Source organism: Nicotiana attenuata, unplaced genomic scaffold, assembly GCF_001879085.1.
Source record: "Nicotiana attenuata strain UT unplaced genomic scaffold, NIATTr2, whole genome shotgun sequence".
Lineage (NCBI taxonomy): Eukaryota > Viridiplantae > Streptophyta > Magnoliopsida > Solanales > Solanaceae > Nicotiana > Nicotiana attenuata.
In genome coordinates, this window is record NW_017672358.1 from 151,869 (window position 1) to 166,227 (window position 14,359).

Below are 14,359 nucleotides of genomic sequence, written 5' to 3' on the forward strand. Positions count from 1 at the left end.
TATACATAAAATACCTAATTTGATGGAGAGATCATGTGTTCACGTGCCCCATATATTTTCCTATAAATCCGCCCCTACCAAGATTATGGGTTTAATCCTTGCGTAACATGATAGAATAGTCAATATTATGATATTCTTCCATATTTTAGTTAGTTACATTTCTCTTTTACACGCCCCTTAAAAAACTATTAATGAGATGCTTTTTTTATGGTATGTAATCAATAATACTTTTACTTAAAAAAACAACTAATACTAAAATGGGTATCTTGATTTCTAAAATGACAAGTATTTTGACTCAATTACTTTTTAGTAATCACGACAACTAAAATGTAAGTATTTATTAGAAGAATTAACCCAAATAGCCGTCTACCCAATTACTTAAACTAAAAATAGCCGATGAAGGTATAATATATGCATAATTTATGTATTATATGTGTATACTTGTATATAATTAATATATAATCTATGTATATGACTAGAAAAAATAAACAATAAATATGACCGGTTAATTGTGTAAAAATCCCTTTATTATAGGTCTCCGTTGCGTTCTCCAAAAAATAGAAAAGGTAAGTTTTCATTTTATTTAGATGTTATCATAATAAATCAGGGTAAAAATGTAGGAGGTTTTCTAATCAGGGTTGCTTGCTCAAAGCCATAGGCAATTTCAATTAATTTAGGCTCAGACCCTTTCAACCCACTAAAACAAATGCCAATAGGCACCTCTTTGTCATATGCAGCAGGCACAGTAATTGCTGGAAATCCACCAATAGCAACAACAGCAGCAACATCAGAACCAGCAGTCACCAATGCATCCAACTTATATCTTTCCATCAATTTTTGGAATCCATCTCTTGTTAATCTTGATAAATTCCTCAAAGCTTTCAATTCTGTTACCCCAATTCCATTTGTTATTTCAGCTGCCAAAAATATATCTTGACCAAATTCCTTGAGCATTTCCTGAAATAAATCAAGTTAATTGAACTGCCAAGTAGTGGCGGAGCCAGAATTTTGTACTAGGGATGACAATTGGGGCGGGCAGGGCGGGGCGGGGCAGGGCAAAACTAAACGGGGCAGTGCAGGGGAACATATAAATGGGGCGGGGCGGGGCGGGGCGGGGCGGGGCAGGGCACAACTACATTTTTGAAAAATCTTAATGAGGCAGGGCAGGTTGTAGGTCAGCCCTTAGTCCCATTAGTGGGCCATTAGGTAGTTTGAGCCTTTGAGGCCCAATTCATTCCTTACATTTGTTATTGTCCATATCTTCTTTTCTTTCATAAATTGATAAATATATAGAATTTATATACGTGACTACGAATTTGACTGGATGTATAATTAAAATATTGAAGTAGCTAGCAAATGACATTATAGTCTCGCCATACTTGATCAACAAATGCTTATGTTGTTATATAACTGGGTTTAGTGACAAAGAAACAAAACAACATTTATCAAAGTTTGAAACTGAGCATCTTACTGCCATCTTCTATAGAAGAAAAGTTCATCAATTGTTTAAGGTATACAAGATGATACGATGGATTCCATAAGAATTCAAGCTGATAATTGAACCATTGAAAAGAAATGAAAGCATTAAGTGCAATAGCAAAGCCATTTGAAAATTTAGACTACTGGAAAATGAAAAATAAAGAAAAAAGATGAAAGTGAATCTAAACGGGGCAGGGCGGGGCGGGGCTTAATAGGGCAGGGCAGGGCGGGGCAAAATTTTGGAACAAGGCTAAACGGGACAGGGCAGGGCGGGTCAAAATTTTAGTGGGTCAAAGATTGCTCTGCCCCGCCCTGCTCTGCCCCAATTGCCATCCCTATTTTGTAGATTATTTGATCATGGATAACGCACCAATTCAGAATTTTTCTGATTGAAGATTATTACATCTGATAAAGATCTAACAGGGGAATCAACTAGCTCCTGTAGATAAGCATTTAAGGCTATCTTCATTTCAGCCAATACTGTTGATGCTTCACCGCTAAGATTAAAGTCTAAAATTGTCTCAATGTTCGCTATGTTCACATTATCTACCAAGACTGCACCTTGTAGCCTGCATTTGAGGAAAACATCATAAAATAAGGATTATTTTGTGTTGCGTTGGAAGACATGATTATTGCTTCCAAATTAGTTATGAGAGATGATTCAATTTCTACACATTGACGGTGTATAGGAAGCTGTGGAGGTCGAGAATTAAGGTTGTAGGTTAGGAGGTAGTTGATCATATTCCTAACTCGTATCAGTGTGAGGCTAGTCTGATATGATTTTGTCTTAGACTGCTAGTGGTCAATGTTGTGTTCACACTACTCTTCCGTTTTCATAGTGCCGGGCCTTATTTAATGGTTATTGTTTTTGCTTTCCATCCATTTACTGGTACTTGTGATATTGTTATTATTTCTATGATTTTTGTTTATGGTACTGATATATTGTCTCTTTTCGTCTTTTTGAGCAGAGTGTCTACCGGAAACAGCCTCTCTACACCCTCGGGGTAGAGGTAAAGTCTGCATACACACTACCCAGTTGAGGATGAAGATTTTAGAAATATTTTATTATATTTTTTGGATTGCGTTTTTTTTCATTTATATTGTCGTTTTAAAATACAACACTAGTTTAGTACTCCCTCCGGTCCACAATAAGTGTCTACTTTACTTTTTGATTTTGGTCCAAAATAAGTGTCTAGTTAGGTAATCAAGAAAAAATTCAATTTGTTTTTACTCTTTTACCCTTATGTGCATATCCCTAAAGAATTCTCTCTCATCATGTGCCCAATATTTAATAAGGATAGTTTAGTCATACTAGGTAATTTTGTATAGGATTTAGTATTTTCTTAATGGGCGTGCTAAAAGTAAATTGGACACTTATTGTGGACCGGAGGGAGTACTGGTATAAGATTTCAGGAATAGAGACAGAATTTTGGCATTTTAAAAAGCGGCGTTAATAAATGATAGTATCTGGTTATGGGTCGTCTGTGTCTCGGTGTAAAAGTTCACGTTTAACCGTTGACCTGCTTCGAGGACTGAAATTGCAAAATTCTGTATCCTTTTTTCTTCTCACAAAATTCTCTCCTTTGTCCACCGAAAATTAGACAAGTCCTTTATCTACTAACAACTTAAGATAAAAAAAAAAAAAAAAAAAAAAAAAAAAAAAAAAAAAAAATACTTTTACCGTTGACTTTTTTCCTGTCCCCTAACGTGAGAATGATATTATTTCCCAAAGAACTTCACTTTACTAATTAACTGCCTAATTGTTTCTCAGAAAAGGAGCTTATCATTTGCTTAGAAACATGGAAGTAAAGGAAGAGAGATTGTTGCACATTTTTCCTGCAATATTAACAGAGGAAATTTGAAAGAGCAATGTGAGAAAAAATCAGTTACATTCGTTCACCTATAGGTGTATCTTGACCTACAAATACATAATCTGTACAAGATTGGACGAGTTTGACAAGAGATGCACTCATTTAATTGTTAAAATGGATGTAATATCGATCCAAACTGTTGTTCAACTTGAGTTACATTAAAAGCTTATATCAATCATCGCCGAGTTATTATAATTTACTCTCTTTATCGTTGCTCTCCTCATCCTTTTCATTTCCCCAAAAAGATAATCATTAATCAGCTAGCTTTTCAGCCTGTTGAAGAGAATACCAGCCTTTTTGTTTGATAAACTCTTTTTTTCCTGTTGGGACAGAGGAGGATTAATGACAACATGGCGAATTATAGAGAAAGAATTTCATTAATTTGAATATAGAAAATTAAGAGCGATAGAGGTAGGAGTTTCATTTGTAGGATACATATAGACATGTAAATGAGATGAATGTGATTAAAGGGCTTTGGGCTTAAATAGTGGTACAGACTACAGATAAAGATGATCTTACTGAGTAAAAAATAGCATCGAGTCTGTGAGCCTGAATCTAAGCTAAGAATTTCATCAAGTGTTAAAGAGAAACTTAGCTTCAATCTCCAACAAACTAAACCCTACCTCTTTAATATCATGTGATGAATAACATTGTAATACAATGCGCTTCTGTACATCGTTACTTAGCTGCTAACAGATGTTCTTCATTCCACTTTGAGAACAATCTTCATGAACTCGTAAACAAAGTAGCTAATGGATGCTGAAGGTAACACCTGAAGATTCGGAACATGATAAGTGAGAGTGGGTAAGTCTTCATAATAACGAGATTTGAAAAGAAGAAAATGAACTTAATCCCTCAAAGATATGGTTGAATTTGGAATATTATAATCACAGAATATGCAAATCAATTGAAATGAAATATGAAAATTTCTCTAGATCTGGATGTACTGTTTCTGCTATTTAAAGAAAAAGTCAGCCATAGGGGCAATCCAATAAAATGAAGGAGAGGATGAAAAAGAAGATAAAAGCCAGAAAATAGAGAGGCCACAACACAGAATCTTGTTCTTTTAGGGCTCGTTTGGTACAAAGGATAAGAGATAATTAATCCCGAGATTAAATTTGAGATGAGTTTATCCCACATTTGGTTGGGATAAAATCGTTGTATAACTAATCCCGGGATTAGTTATCCCAGGATTGTAGTGCTTTTTTATCCCCATGGAAGGATGAGATAATTAATCATGGGATAGCTTGCTTCCCAACCAAACGATCCCTTAGCGCGCACCCCCCCCCCCCCTCCCGCTATCCATTTTCCTAGATAGTTTTTACATCAGGGCAAGGAGAGGAGGTTTTAACCCATAAGACTTGGTAAAATAGAGCTGATAATACTTGTTCTAGTTAACCAACCATCTTAACCTAATGAAAAATTGCTACTTCTATATGCGTATAGAGGAGCACAACGTTGGGAAGAAGGGTGGTATTCAGTTTCTGAGATTGAAATGACTCATTTACTGATGAAAAAAGTATCTTAAACATAATGCATGGCCACAACGGTACTGGTACCTGAAGTAAACTAGGGATTAACCCTGCATATAGAGCTGGAACACCCCCATGTTCAACAATCTTTGCACAAGTTGCCAAGGCACTCAGTTTAGACGCTCGACCTTGTAATTGAAGCTGCCTTCTAATGACCTCAAATGGGTAGGTTGCAGCTTCAGCACACGCACCAGCGATAGCACCATGGAGCAAGGTCCTCATAGGTCCCAACTCAAGCTGGTCCAAAGCATTGAGCTCTGCTCCCTGTTGCTTCATATACTGAATTCTTTTTCTTCCTTCAGGTGAATGCAAATAAGCTGATTTTAATATGTCGTATACACTATAGAAGACAGCTGCAGCTGGGGCCATACTCCCTTATAAAGAGAGAAGAATCCTTCAGTTCTGATCAGGTGTTGGAAAGCTCCACCTACACCGCCCAAGGCTTCTCCACCCCGTGCCACTAACTTGGTCCGGATCTGAAAGGCTTTAAATTATCAGGCAACATTGGAAATAACAAAGAAGAATCCAGAGGGAAATCAAACTTCCCCAATCATTAGGAGGTTAATCAATCTAATAAGGAAATCAGTTGGTGTGAACACGTCATGCATTTATATTAATAAAAAAATTGTTACACATTCTTATAGAAGAATGAAATGCAAACTTTTTCAGCACAGCTGCTTCCATTTTCAAATCAGAGAAATAAAAACTAGTAATAACACCAAGCCTTTGATGCTAATAAATGACAACATCATTCCATGCACTATCTTTTATTATAAGCATGTATCAGACCTGAATGATAAGGGAGAAATTAGTTCGGCCCGTATTAACAATGATAGACAATGTGCAGTGCCCATTTTGTTTTGCTGGTTCACCGACGGAGCGGAGATTTGTTCAATTCTTTTATCCCTTTCCTTGTTTTTCTCTCAGACAAAGCTGATGTACCAAATTTTTCTTCTTTTTTTCTTGATCAGTAACTGTTAGACTAAATTTTTATACAGGGAAATTCGCTCTTTTGCCCCTGCCTATATGGTATGTTCAGTTGGGGCCCTTCTATTATTTGATTTAGGAAAAAAATTAAGACCTCAACTGTATTTTTAATCCTAAATGAGAGTTAAAATTCTATAATTCTTAGTTTTATTTTGTTCTTTAATTCAATAGTTTTTCCTATCTTTCGGTATCTTATGTATATCAATGAATAACAATAAATAGCAAAAACAAAAAGGCATATGCTTAAGGGTCTTCTAGACATGATTCCCTGTGATGTGCTTAATAGTGTTTATTCTTGATCGGTAGTTAGCTCGAGGATGAGGAAAGCTTTTATCAATCCCAATTATTTCTTCCTTAACCACCCTCTTGGTCCACAGCCCAAGGCTTCTCACAAGCACTGCCCCCACCTCCCCAGTCCTTTCTGCCACTAATTGGCATTGCTTTCCCCTTGTCACACCCACTATCTCCTTCCACAACTCACCAAGAAATGCTAAGAAAACAAAAAAGGTGTAGAGCCAAAACTGCTTGAACCTTTGATAAGTTAGAACTCATCAGCAGATGAATTAGAAAGAGTAACTACCGAATTTTAACGTGTTTCCATTAAGAAACTGCAAAATATACGTGAAATAGGATAGATGGAAAAAAAATGGGATCGGCGCAGAGTTATTGAGACTTGAAGATGCTATATCCAAAATATCAATTTGCTTTCCTTCAATTCCAGAACTAATTGTTTCATATAAAGAATCTTGTGTTTATTGGTTACTGAATTCCTATGCAAAATCAAAGTACAACAACAACAAACTCAGATTTCTCACAAGTGGGGTCCCCGGACTGGGGACGGTAAGATGCACGCAGCCTGACCCCTACCCTGGAAGGGCAGAGAGGCTGTTTTCGATAGAGCCTCGGTTAGAGAACGAATGAAAAAAATTGATGGCAACAAGTAGGAACAACAACAAGATAAAAATAAGACCGAAACCAAGAAAGCAGTTAACTCTAGGTAGTAATAGCAATCTATGAATAAAATGATATCATACTAACACTAATGCTAGCGAAATGGGTAAGACAAAGAGAAACGTTCGACTACCTACTAGCCTTCTACCCTCATTTTCGACCTCCACACCCTCCTATCTAGGGTCATGTCCTCAGTCAGCTCCAGCTGCGCCATGTCCCGCCTAATCACCTTTCCCCAAGACTTCTTAGGCTAACCTCTTGCACCTTCTAACTGGGGCTTCTATGCTTCTCCTCTTAACATGCCCGAACCATCTCAACCTCGCCTCCCGTATCTTATCCTCCATAGGGGCCACTCCCACCTTATCTCGAATAACTTTATTCCTAATCTTATCTAACTTAGTATGCCCACACATCCACCTTAACATCCTCATCTCAGCTACTTTCCAAAAGACTCTCAAGCCTTGAGTAGTTGCAATCGTTTTGATGAGCTCCACCAGGTGCTTCTGTTCACCTCGAACTATGTATTCCAGCTTTAGTCTTTCAACTGGAGCAACAACAGTTCTGCTAAAACAAGATGTATTCATACAGAGTTGAAGCAAAAGATAGTTGCATGAAGAAACTGATTTCAACTCGATTTGGGGTTAACTACTTTAGAAGTAACTTCAAAAGCATGCTTAATCTCAAACCTAAAAAAATAGAAGGTGTATAGAAGGATATAAACTAGACTATCTGTTACCAATTTTACTATTTTAACAAATGTCAAGTAATCAAATAAATATAAAGAAAGTTAACAGGGCTATGAGTTAGTTCATACAATGAGTTGTCGACTCTGGCCATCACAATGCCGGAGGAAAAATGGACAGAAAACGAGAATAAGGAAATGGAAGTGCACAAACACTCAGAAATAATAAAGGGGTTGATTGACCAGGTATGATCGCTCCCTCTTTTCAATATAAGCTCTGAATAGTTTCAGAATAAGGACCATTCCCGAAGTTTCATGTTGGTTCAAATTTCAGAAAACTGCATAACATGATTGAGGCAATTTGTAAGCTCGAAACTTTTACTTACCAAAAAGAGGGGCAAAGAAAAAGAAATATCTTTAACTCTAGGAATACAAAAGTTAACTTCTTTGTATTCAAAACCGTATGATTAAAAATGAAGTTAAAACTTGGGTATAAGGAATATCCAGAGGCTCAATCCAAAGAAAAAGGATTTTTTTTTTTTTTTGAAAGCATTCAGATCATTATTGTTTTAGCCTTTTAGGTCAAAACGTGATGTTCCTCTTCTCAATGTGAATGCTTGCTTGACTTTCACGAAAGATTTAAACCCCCTCTCCTGCCCTCTGGAAAAAAAAAGAAAAGGAAAATATAAACAGCATCGCAGAAACATGGATTACTTTATGAGTAACAGGCCTAGCTTTTCGGGTAAAAGCTTACTTCTGATTCATCTCTACGTGGGAATAAAGTGAAGAAAGTGTGCCTAAGAAGAACATGATACTTTTTGTTTTAGGAAGATGGACGGTAACATAATAAGATCCAAACAAAAACCACGACATCCATGTAAGTGGATAGTAACTGAAAAGTGGGACAAAGGTTAAAAGTTTGAGCAAAATGGATGATTGCGCATGCCTTAAAACATGGATATATAACTTAATGGAAATAGGCCTTTGATTGTGAAAGTAAACCCAAGACAAGGGAGGGATAGCCTAGTAAAACGGATCTAAGAGTTTAGAGTCACCAAGGAAGTAAAATAGGGGAAGGGCCGTTGATTGCTCCTGAATGGGCGGTTTCAGCGGTGGGGTTTACATATCCTAAAAAAAAAGCGAGGTACGAGTAAGACCAAACATCACATTAAATATTAATGCTTCATCTCAAAAGTTTTGACCTTAAAAAAACAACACAGGCATAGCTAGTAAACTGATGACACTTCCATTTACAACGGCAAGATAGTGATAAATAAAACGAGACTCATCTGTTTCCCAGCACTTATACATGCAACCATTTATTGAAACCTCTATTTTTGACGGCATTTTTCTCCATATTTACAGTTCGTCCATATCCTAGTATCCCTTTTCTGTAAATAGAGAACATCCCCTTTCTCCCACATATTCATCCATATTCACAGCTTTTCCCTATCATATATTGAAAAATTAATGGCACATTCCTTGTTTCCTAGCTTTCCAACTTTTAAGTGCAAGTAAAGATATGGATGTGAGTAGTTAGGAAGGCAAGCAGATTTTACCTCAAAGGCAAAATTCCCTACCACAGTTTTAAGTATTGCATAGGAGATCAAGTGCAATAAAAAAGTCAGCTATGCAATAATTCCAATTTAGTTCAAAATGTCATAATTGAAATTTATAACACTTCGATAGGAGAAAAGCACTAACCTTGATACCATGGCAGCAACTGCTCCAGCCCACAAATGTTTAGTGGTATTCACTGCACCACGACGCCCCCTTAGCCCAATATTTCGCTTCCTCCCGCCTCCAGAACCGTCACTAGGCTTCTCCACCTTGGAACTCTCATCTCCATTATTACTCAACAAGCATTCACTGGAATTTCCGACAACGCCAGTATTCTTCTTGACTGATAAGCTCAAACACAAGAATTTACCCCCAAAACCGGCGCCAACACTCTTTTCTCGCCTGAAAATTGGTCTAAGACGACGAATGGGAGAATGTAACTCATTAGAATCATCAATTGAAGAGCCATTTAGAAAATTTGTGGTGGTGGTGGTAATTGAAGAAGGAATTATTGGGTCAAGAAATAAGCCACCGGTGAACAAAATTGTATCTGGGTTTTCGATAAGAGTTTGACTTTGTTGTAAGTATTTTTACATTCCTATCCCAGGTAGCAAACCTTTTTACCCTTTGTGTTTAAGGTTTGATTTAATTAAAAACCGTATACCAAATTACCAATCATATACCATATTTAATTAAGGATCTAATTAATGGGCAGTTTTTACTCCTTAATTAAAGGTATCCATATATTCCACGTTTCTCTCTCCCCTTAATTCGTAAGATCTGACCGGCGCCGTAAAAATTCATTGCTTTTAAACAGATGAAAGTAATCTCTCACTCCGGCAAATACCAAATACCAGCGGCAAAATCAAATCAAATTAATCAAATCTTCGAAGTGTTTCTCTGCGTCTCTGTTGGGATTAAGCGAAGTAGAAGAAAGGCTCAAAGATGGAGGAAGATTTGAAAATGGAGGCAGTACGCGAAGTTGAATTAGACGATGAACACAGAAGACTTCCTCAATCGATCAATCAACAATTCTCAATTGTAAATTTATGGGGTAAGCCATATGAATCTTCTGTTATTTGTAAGTTTTTGTAGAAATTTTGTAAGATTGAAGTAGCAAATTGTAGAAATNTTTAGGGAAGAAGTTGAGTTGAATCTTTGAGATGACAAACAGAGGAGAGAATGAAACGGGATTGAAGAAAGTCAAAGACTCAGATTTCGTTGATCTATTTTCTTCTTCTTTTCTGTTTTGCACTTTCATTTAGCTTATTTTGTTATTGATTTTTAATTACTTTCTCATGTCGATCGAAATCAGTTTTTTTTTTTAAAGTATTTTTATAAAAAATACTTTAGGTGAAAAATAATTATTTTTTAATTAATTAATTTGAAAAGCATTTTGACCATCAATTAGTATTTGGGCAGGCTTTTAAAAACTATTTCTAATTATTTTTCGGAAAGCTATTTTTTCTGTTCCAAAATTGCTTCTGCTTCTCCTCAAACATATTTTTTTTCTTATAAAACCTTGGCCAAACACTTCAACTTTGAAAAAAATATAATCACCCAAAAAACTAGGTAAATATTTGTAGTTTTTTGTAGAACTTTTGTAGATGAAGAGCACATTGTAGAACTGTGACATCCACAATTAATCTGCAAATTGTCTACAAAATTTTACAAAAAATACAAATTAACTACATTTAACCTACGTTATAACTACAATCTGGAAACAATTTACACATGGAAGTTCTTCAAGTTGGAATTGGCCACAGCTACATTTCTTATTTTCTAGACACACAATGTACCGCTTCACACCACCCAACACAGTATGTATATGATCTGTTGAAGCCCTCACCTACATTTTCAGAACAAACACAAAGAAAAAAAAATTTACAATATTAAAAATATAGTATTTACAATATATCTACATTTTATCTACAATTTATCTACAAATTAACTACAAACTATAACTAAACTACAATTTGCCTATAATTTATCTACAATCTGGAGACACTGTATATTAAAATATTTTTTTCCTGCACCAAATAAAGAAATTGTAGTCAAATAGTAGATATATGTAGTAAATTTGTAGATAATATTATAAAACTAAGAAGACCTATTGCTGTTATTTTTTTCTTCTCATTTTTGTTGTTGTTTACAAGCTTTAAGTTATTGTCATTGATCTACCTTTGAACTCTCCACTTTATGTCCATTTAATTGGTGCTTGTTTTTTTGAATCAGATGTGACATCATGCTGGCGGCATCTTGAGGAAAGCAAAGCAGATAAAATCGTATGCCATTTTCTTTTCTAGAAAAATGCAGTTAAGATGTGGTTTAGCGATACTAGAAGAAACGAAGAAACGACGAAGAACAGATTTTTTCAACTTTGAGTTGTTGAAACTCGAAAATTTGAATTGTTCGTTCTTTTTTTTTCCTGAGAATTTGAATTGTAGTTCTGGAGAAAAATACGCAGATGAGAAATCTCCTTTCCCTTTTTAAAAATTGAATTTAATGTAGAATCAATTAACACCAAGATTCTCTCCTTAATTTTAGGGAATATTCTACCCTTTTAATGCCTAATAGTCGAATGGTACAAAGTTTGTAGGCAAAACGTGGACTGGGCGGGTAATTAACAAACAATGCACATTTTTGGTAATAAGGTTTCATATATGGTATAGTTAGGAAAAAATTCCTTCTTCTAAATGTTTAAACAAGGCCAAATACATACACATCCCATTAAACTTGGCCCAATATTTCATTTGGGCACTCTAACTAACTCCTGTTCCATTTTGGCACTTCAACTCCATTTTTTTTGTTCCACTTTAACACAAAATTTTTCCCCCCAGGTAAAAATATAGCGCGTGCAAATACCCAACTGCTACCCCCCATCCCACTGCCCCCGCAATTTTTTTGTTGGTAATTTCAAATTATTTTGTTTTTTCCTTTTTTTTGCCCACATCCCGAGGAAAAATATTTTTTTAAAATATATTTTCAGTAATAACTACGGGTTCAACTGAACCCATAACTTTCGACGCAGAGTAAAAATTTGTATGTAAAAATTCATTAAAATTGTAAAAAATAGATATAAACCCATAACTTTAAAAATATAATGGGTTCAATATTAAAAACATTAAAATTGAATCCATATGATTTAAATTCTGGATCCGCCTCCACGTTAGTAGTATGAAAAATAGTCAGCTTTTGTGTCAAAGTGGAACAAAAGAAATGGGGTTGGAGGGCCAAAATGGAACAAGCCTGAGTTAAAGTGCCAAAATGAAAAATTGGGCCAAATTTAATGGGCTGTGTATGTATTTCGCCATGGAAATTTGGCTGAAAAATGGTCCCTCACGCGCCTAAAGGGGGAGGCAAATCACACACTAAATCTAGTGAGCTTTTGCGAACAAAGAAAATGGAGTTGGGGGGCCAAAATGGAACAAGAGTTAGTTAGAGTGCCAAAATGAAATATTGGGCCAAATTTAATAGACTGTGTATGTATTTAGCCTTTAAACAAGGTATGAAGTCCTGGCATTCTAAAGTAAAGTTAAGATAAGAAGAATTTTTGTTGAAATTCGTTGTCATTCAAAGTATGTACTGTTATGGGATAATGTAGGATTGGCGGATGATGGAAGGAAAAATGGCGGTCAGCGTTGCTTATGTCGCCGCATAGTGAGCGGCTTCAGCCTTCCTAATTATTTTTCGTGTGGTATATCAGGAGAAATTTTATTTTGCGTCATACTTATGTGAGTCTCTTTTATTACTTGACAAGTGGACTCATGGACCCACTTACTTTCTTTAATAGATAAAATTTTAAAAAGCAATTTAAAAATCATACCTTTCCTATTTAAGATGCTTAACTACGGACCAAAATAAGTAATAAAATAATAGTAAAAATAGTAATAAAATATCTGCAATATTTGAGATATGTATCCAACAGATTGTTGTTTTCTTCGATCTGTTTTTGAGAAGCTTATATATATCTATATCTATATATATATAGTAATCCGCTCTCCATCCTCCATATTATTTCTTTGAGTAAAAACTTTATTTTGCTTCTCTTCTTTTTCAATAAATCTTTTTCTAATACAAATGAATTNATAGGAAAAGTATGGACTTTTGAGTTGCCTTTTTCCGTTTTATCAATTAAAATTAGTAAGTGGGACCCGTTAATCCACTTGTCAAGTAATAAGAAAGCCTCACATAAGTATGATGTGGCATTGAGACTCAAAATAAAATTTTTCGTATATCAGTGTACTATTATTAAACTGATAAGGAAAAGAAAAGTACCATTATTAACAATAAATTATTATTTTTGATACATTATTAAACTGAAAATGCAGGCATTGCATAGTACATACTTTATTAAACAATTAAATCATAAACAATCATAGTTCAAATTCATAAACTCTAGTGACTAGTCGGCTAGTCCAAACATGAATATATCCATTTGGATTAAATTTTTATATGTATAAAAAATACTTAAAAACAACTAGAGATAATGTATATATCCAACAATATGTGGATAATCAAATCTCTCCAATCGGGTAAAAGCATTTCTAAAGACACTTACAATTCGAAAAATAAAACCTTACATAAATTTCTTACATTTTATTTACGGATATTTTATATTATTTTTTACTAATCTTTTGAAAAAATAATTTATATAACTAATTTCAGCTTAAGTGGACGCATAACTAAACAGTGCATTGATATGATACGTGAAAATATCATACTTCACGTAAGTTATGATGATATGATCTAGTTATCTATATTTCTTTCCTACTTACCTGACGAACGTGTGCCGATAAATTCAAATATTTATTTGAATTAAACGATATTCACTAGTGCATCAAGAGTTTTGTCTCACAACTAGTTAAGCATGAATTCATTATAGCAGATTTTTCTTTTTGTTTTTAAATCTTCAATATAGACAAGCAAATATATTCACAAAAAAATAGAAAAACCAAAATCTAAAATTTGTTTAGATATTTATTCTAATGATTAGAATGACTAACTCTAACTTTTTAGCTAAGAAACTAAGAGAAAGAAAGTGCACTTTTTTCTGCTCCTTTTCGTGAGAATATATAGATGAGATCCTCCGTCATTAATTAAATATTTCAGTTTCGAGCCTTGCGTAGCGTAATTTTATATTACTTCAACTAATGGATTTCGAATTCATATGGTTATGAAAGAAAGGTAGACAAATATAACAAAAGTAGATACTTAATCCAATACGAGTTTTCCCTTGTTCTCTCTCTGTTTTCCCTTCTCATACTTTTCATTTCTCACTTTGTTGCCTTCCCGTA

At 34.8% G+C, this 14,359-nt stretch overlaps 2 protein-coding genes across 3 annotated transcripts; both read right to left on the reverse strand.

The window, feature by feature from the left end:
* Positions 1-603: 603 nt before the first annotated feature.
* LOC109212894 (putative amidase ARB_02965) lies at positions 604-3,452 on the reverse strand. The gene is made up of 3 exons (XM_019376623.1): positions 3,370-3,452; positions 1,850-2,048; positions 604-957 (listed from the first exon to the last, which is right to left on the reverse strand). The coding sequence occupies exons 1-3, from the start codon at positions 3,450-3,452 to the stop codon at positions 604-606; spliced, it is 636 nt and encodes a 211-aa protein (XP_019232168.1).
* LOC109212903 (probable mitochondrial adenine nucleotide transporter BTL3) lies at positions 3,349-9,617 on the reverse strand. Of its 2 annotated transcripts, XR_002065928.1 has the most exons (4): positions 9,207-9,617; positions 4,910-5,358; positions 3,974-4,122; positions 3,349-3,670 (listed from the first exon to the last, which is right to left on the reverse strand). XR_002065928.1 is itself a non-coding variant. In XM_019376634.1 (3 exons), exons 2-3 carry the CDS (start codon positions 5,249-5,251, stop codon positions 4,054-4,056), a joined length of 411 nt encoding a protein of 136 aa, XP_019232179.1. In that variant the 5' UTR covers positions 5,252-5,358; positions 9,207-9,617; the 3' UTR covers positions 3,765-4,053. The 2 variants fall into 2 exon arrangements, 1 of the variants encoding a protein (XP_019232179.1); XM_019376634.1 differs by lacking the exon at positions 3,349-3,670 and having other exon boundaries at positions 3,765-4,122.
* Between the last annotated feature and the right edge of the window lie 4,742 nt (positions 9,618-14,359).

Excerpts from the sequence above, each read along its gene's own strand:
- LOC109212894 (XM_019376623.1), bottom strand. The coding sequence starts at position 3,452 with ATGAGTGCATCTCTTGTCAAACTCGTCCAATCTTGTACAGATTATGTA. Across the intron at positions 2,049-3,369 it reads ACACCTATAGGTGAACGAAT|GCTACAAGGTGCAGTCTTGG; the intron begins GTAACTGATTTT and ends CCTCAAATGCAG. Across the intron at positions 958-1,849 it reads ATCAGAAAAATTCTGAATTG|GAAATGCTCAAGGAATTTGG; the intron begins GTGCGTTATCCA and ends GATTTATTTCAG.
- LOC109212903 (XM_019376634.1), bottom strand. The coding sequence starts at position 5,251 with ATGGCCCCAGCTGCAGCTGTCTTCTATAGTGTATACGACATATTAAAA. Across the intron at positions 4,123-4,909 it reads TAATCCCTAGTTTACTTCAG|GTGTTACCTTCAGCATCCAT; the intron begins GTACCAGTACCG and ends CCGAATCTTCAG.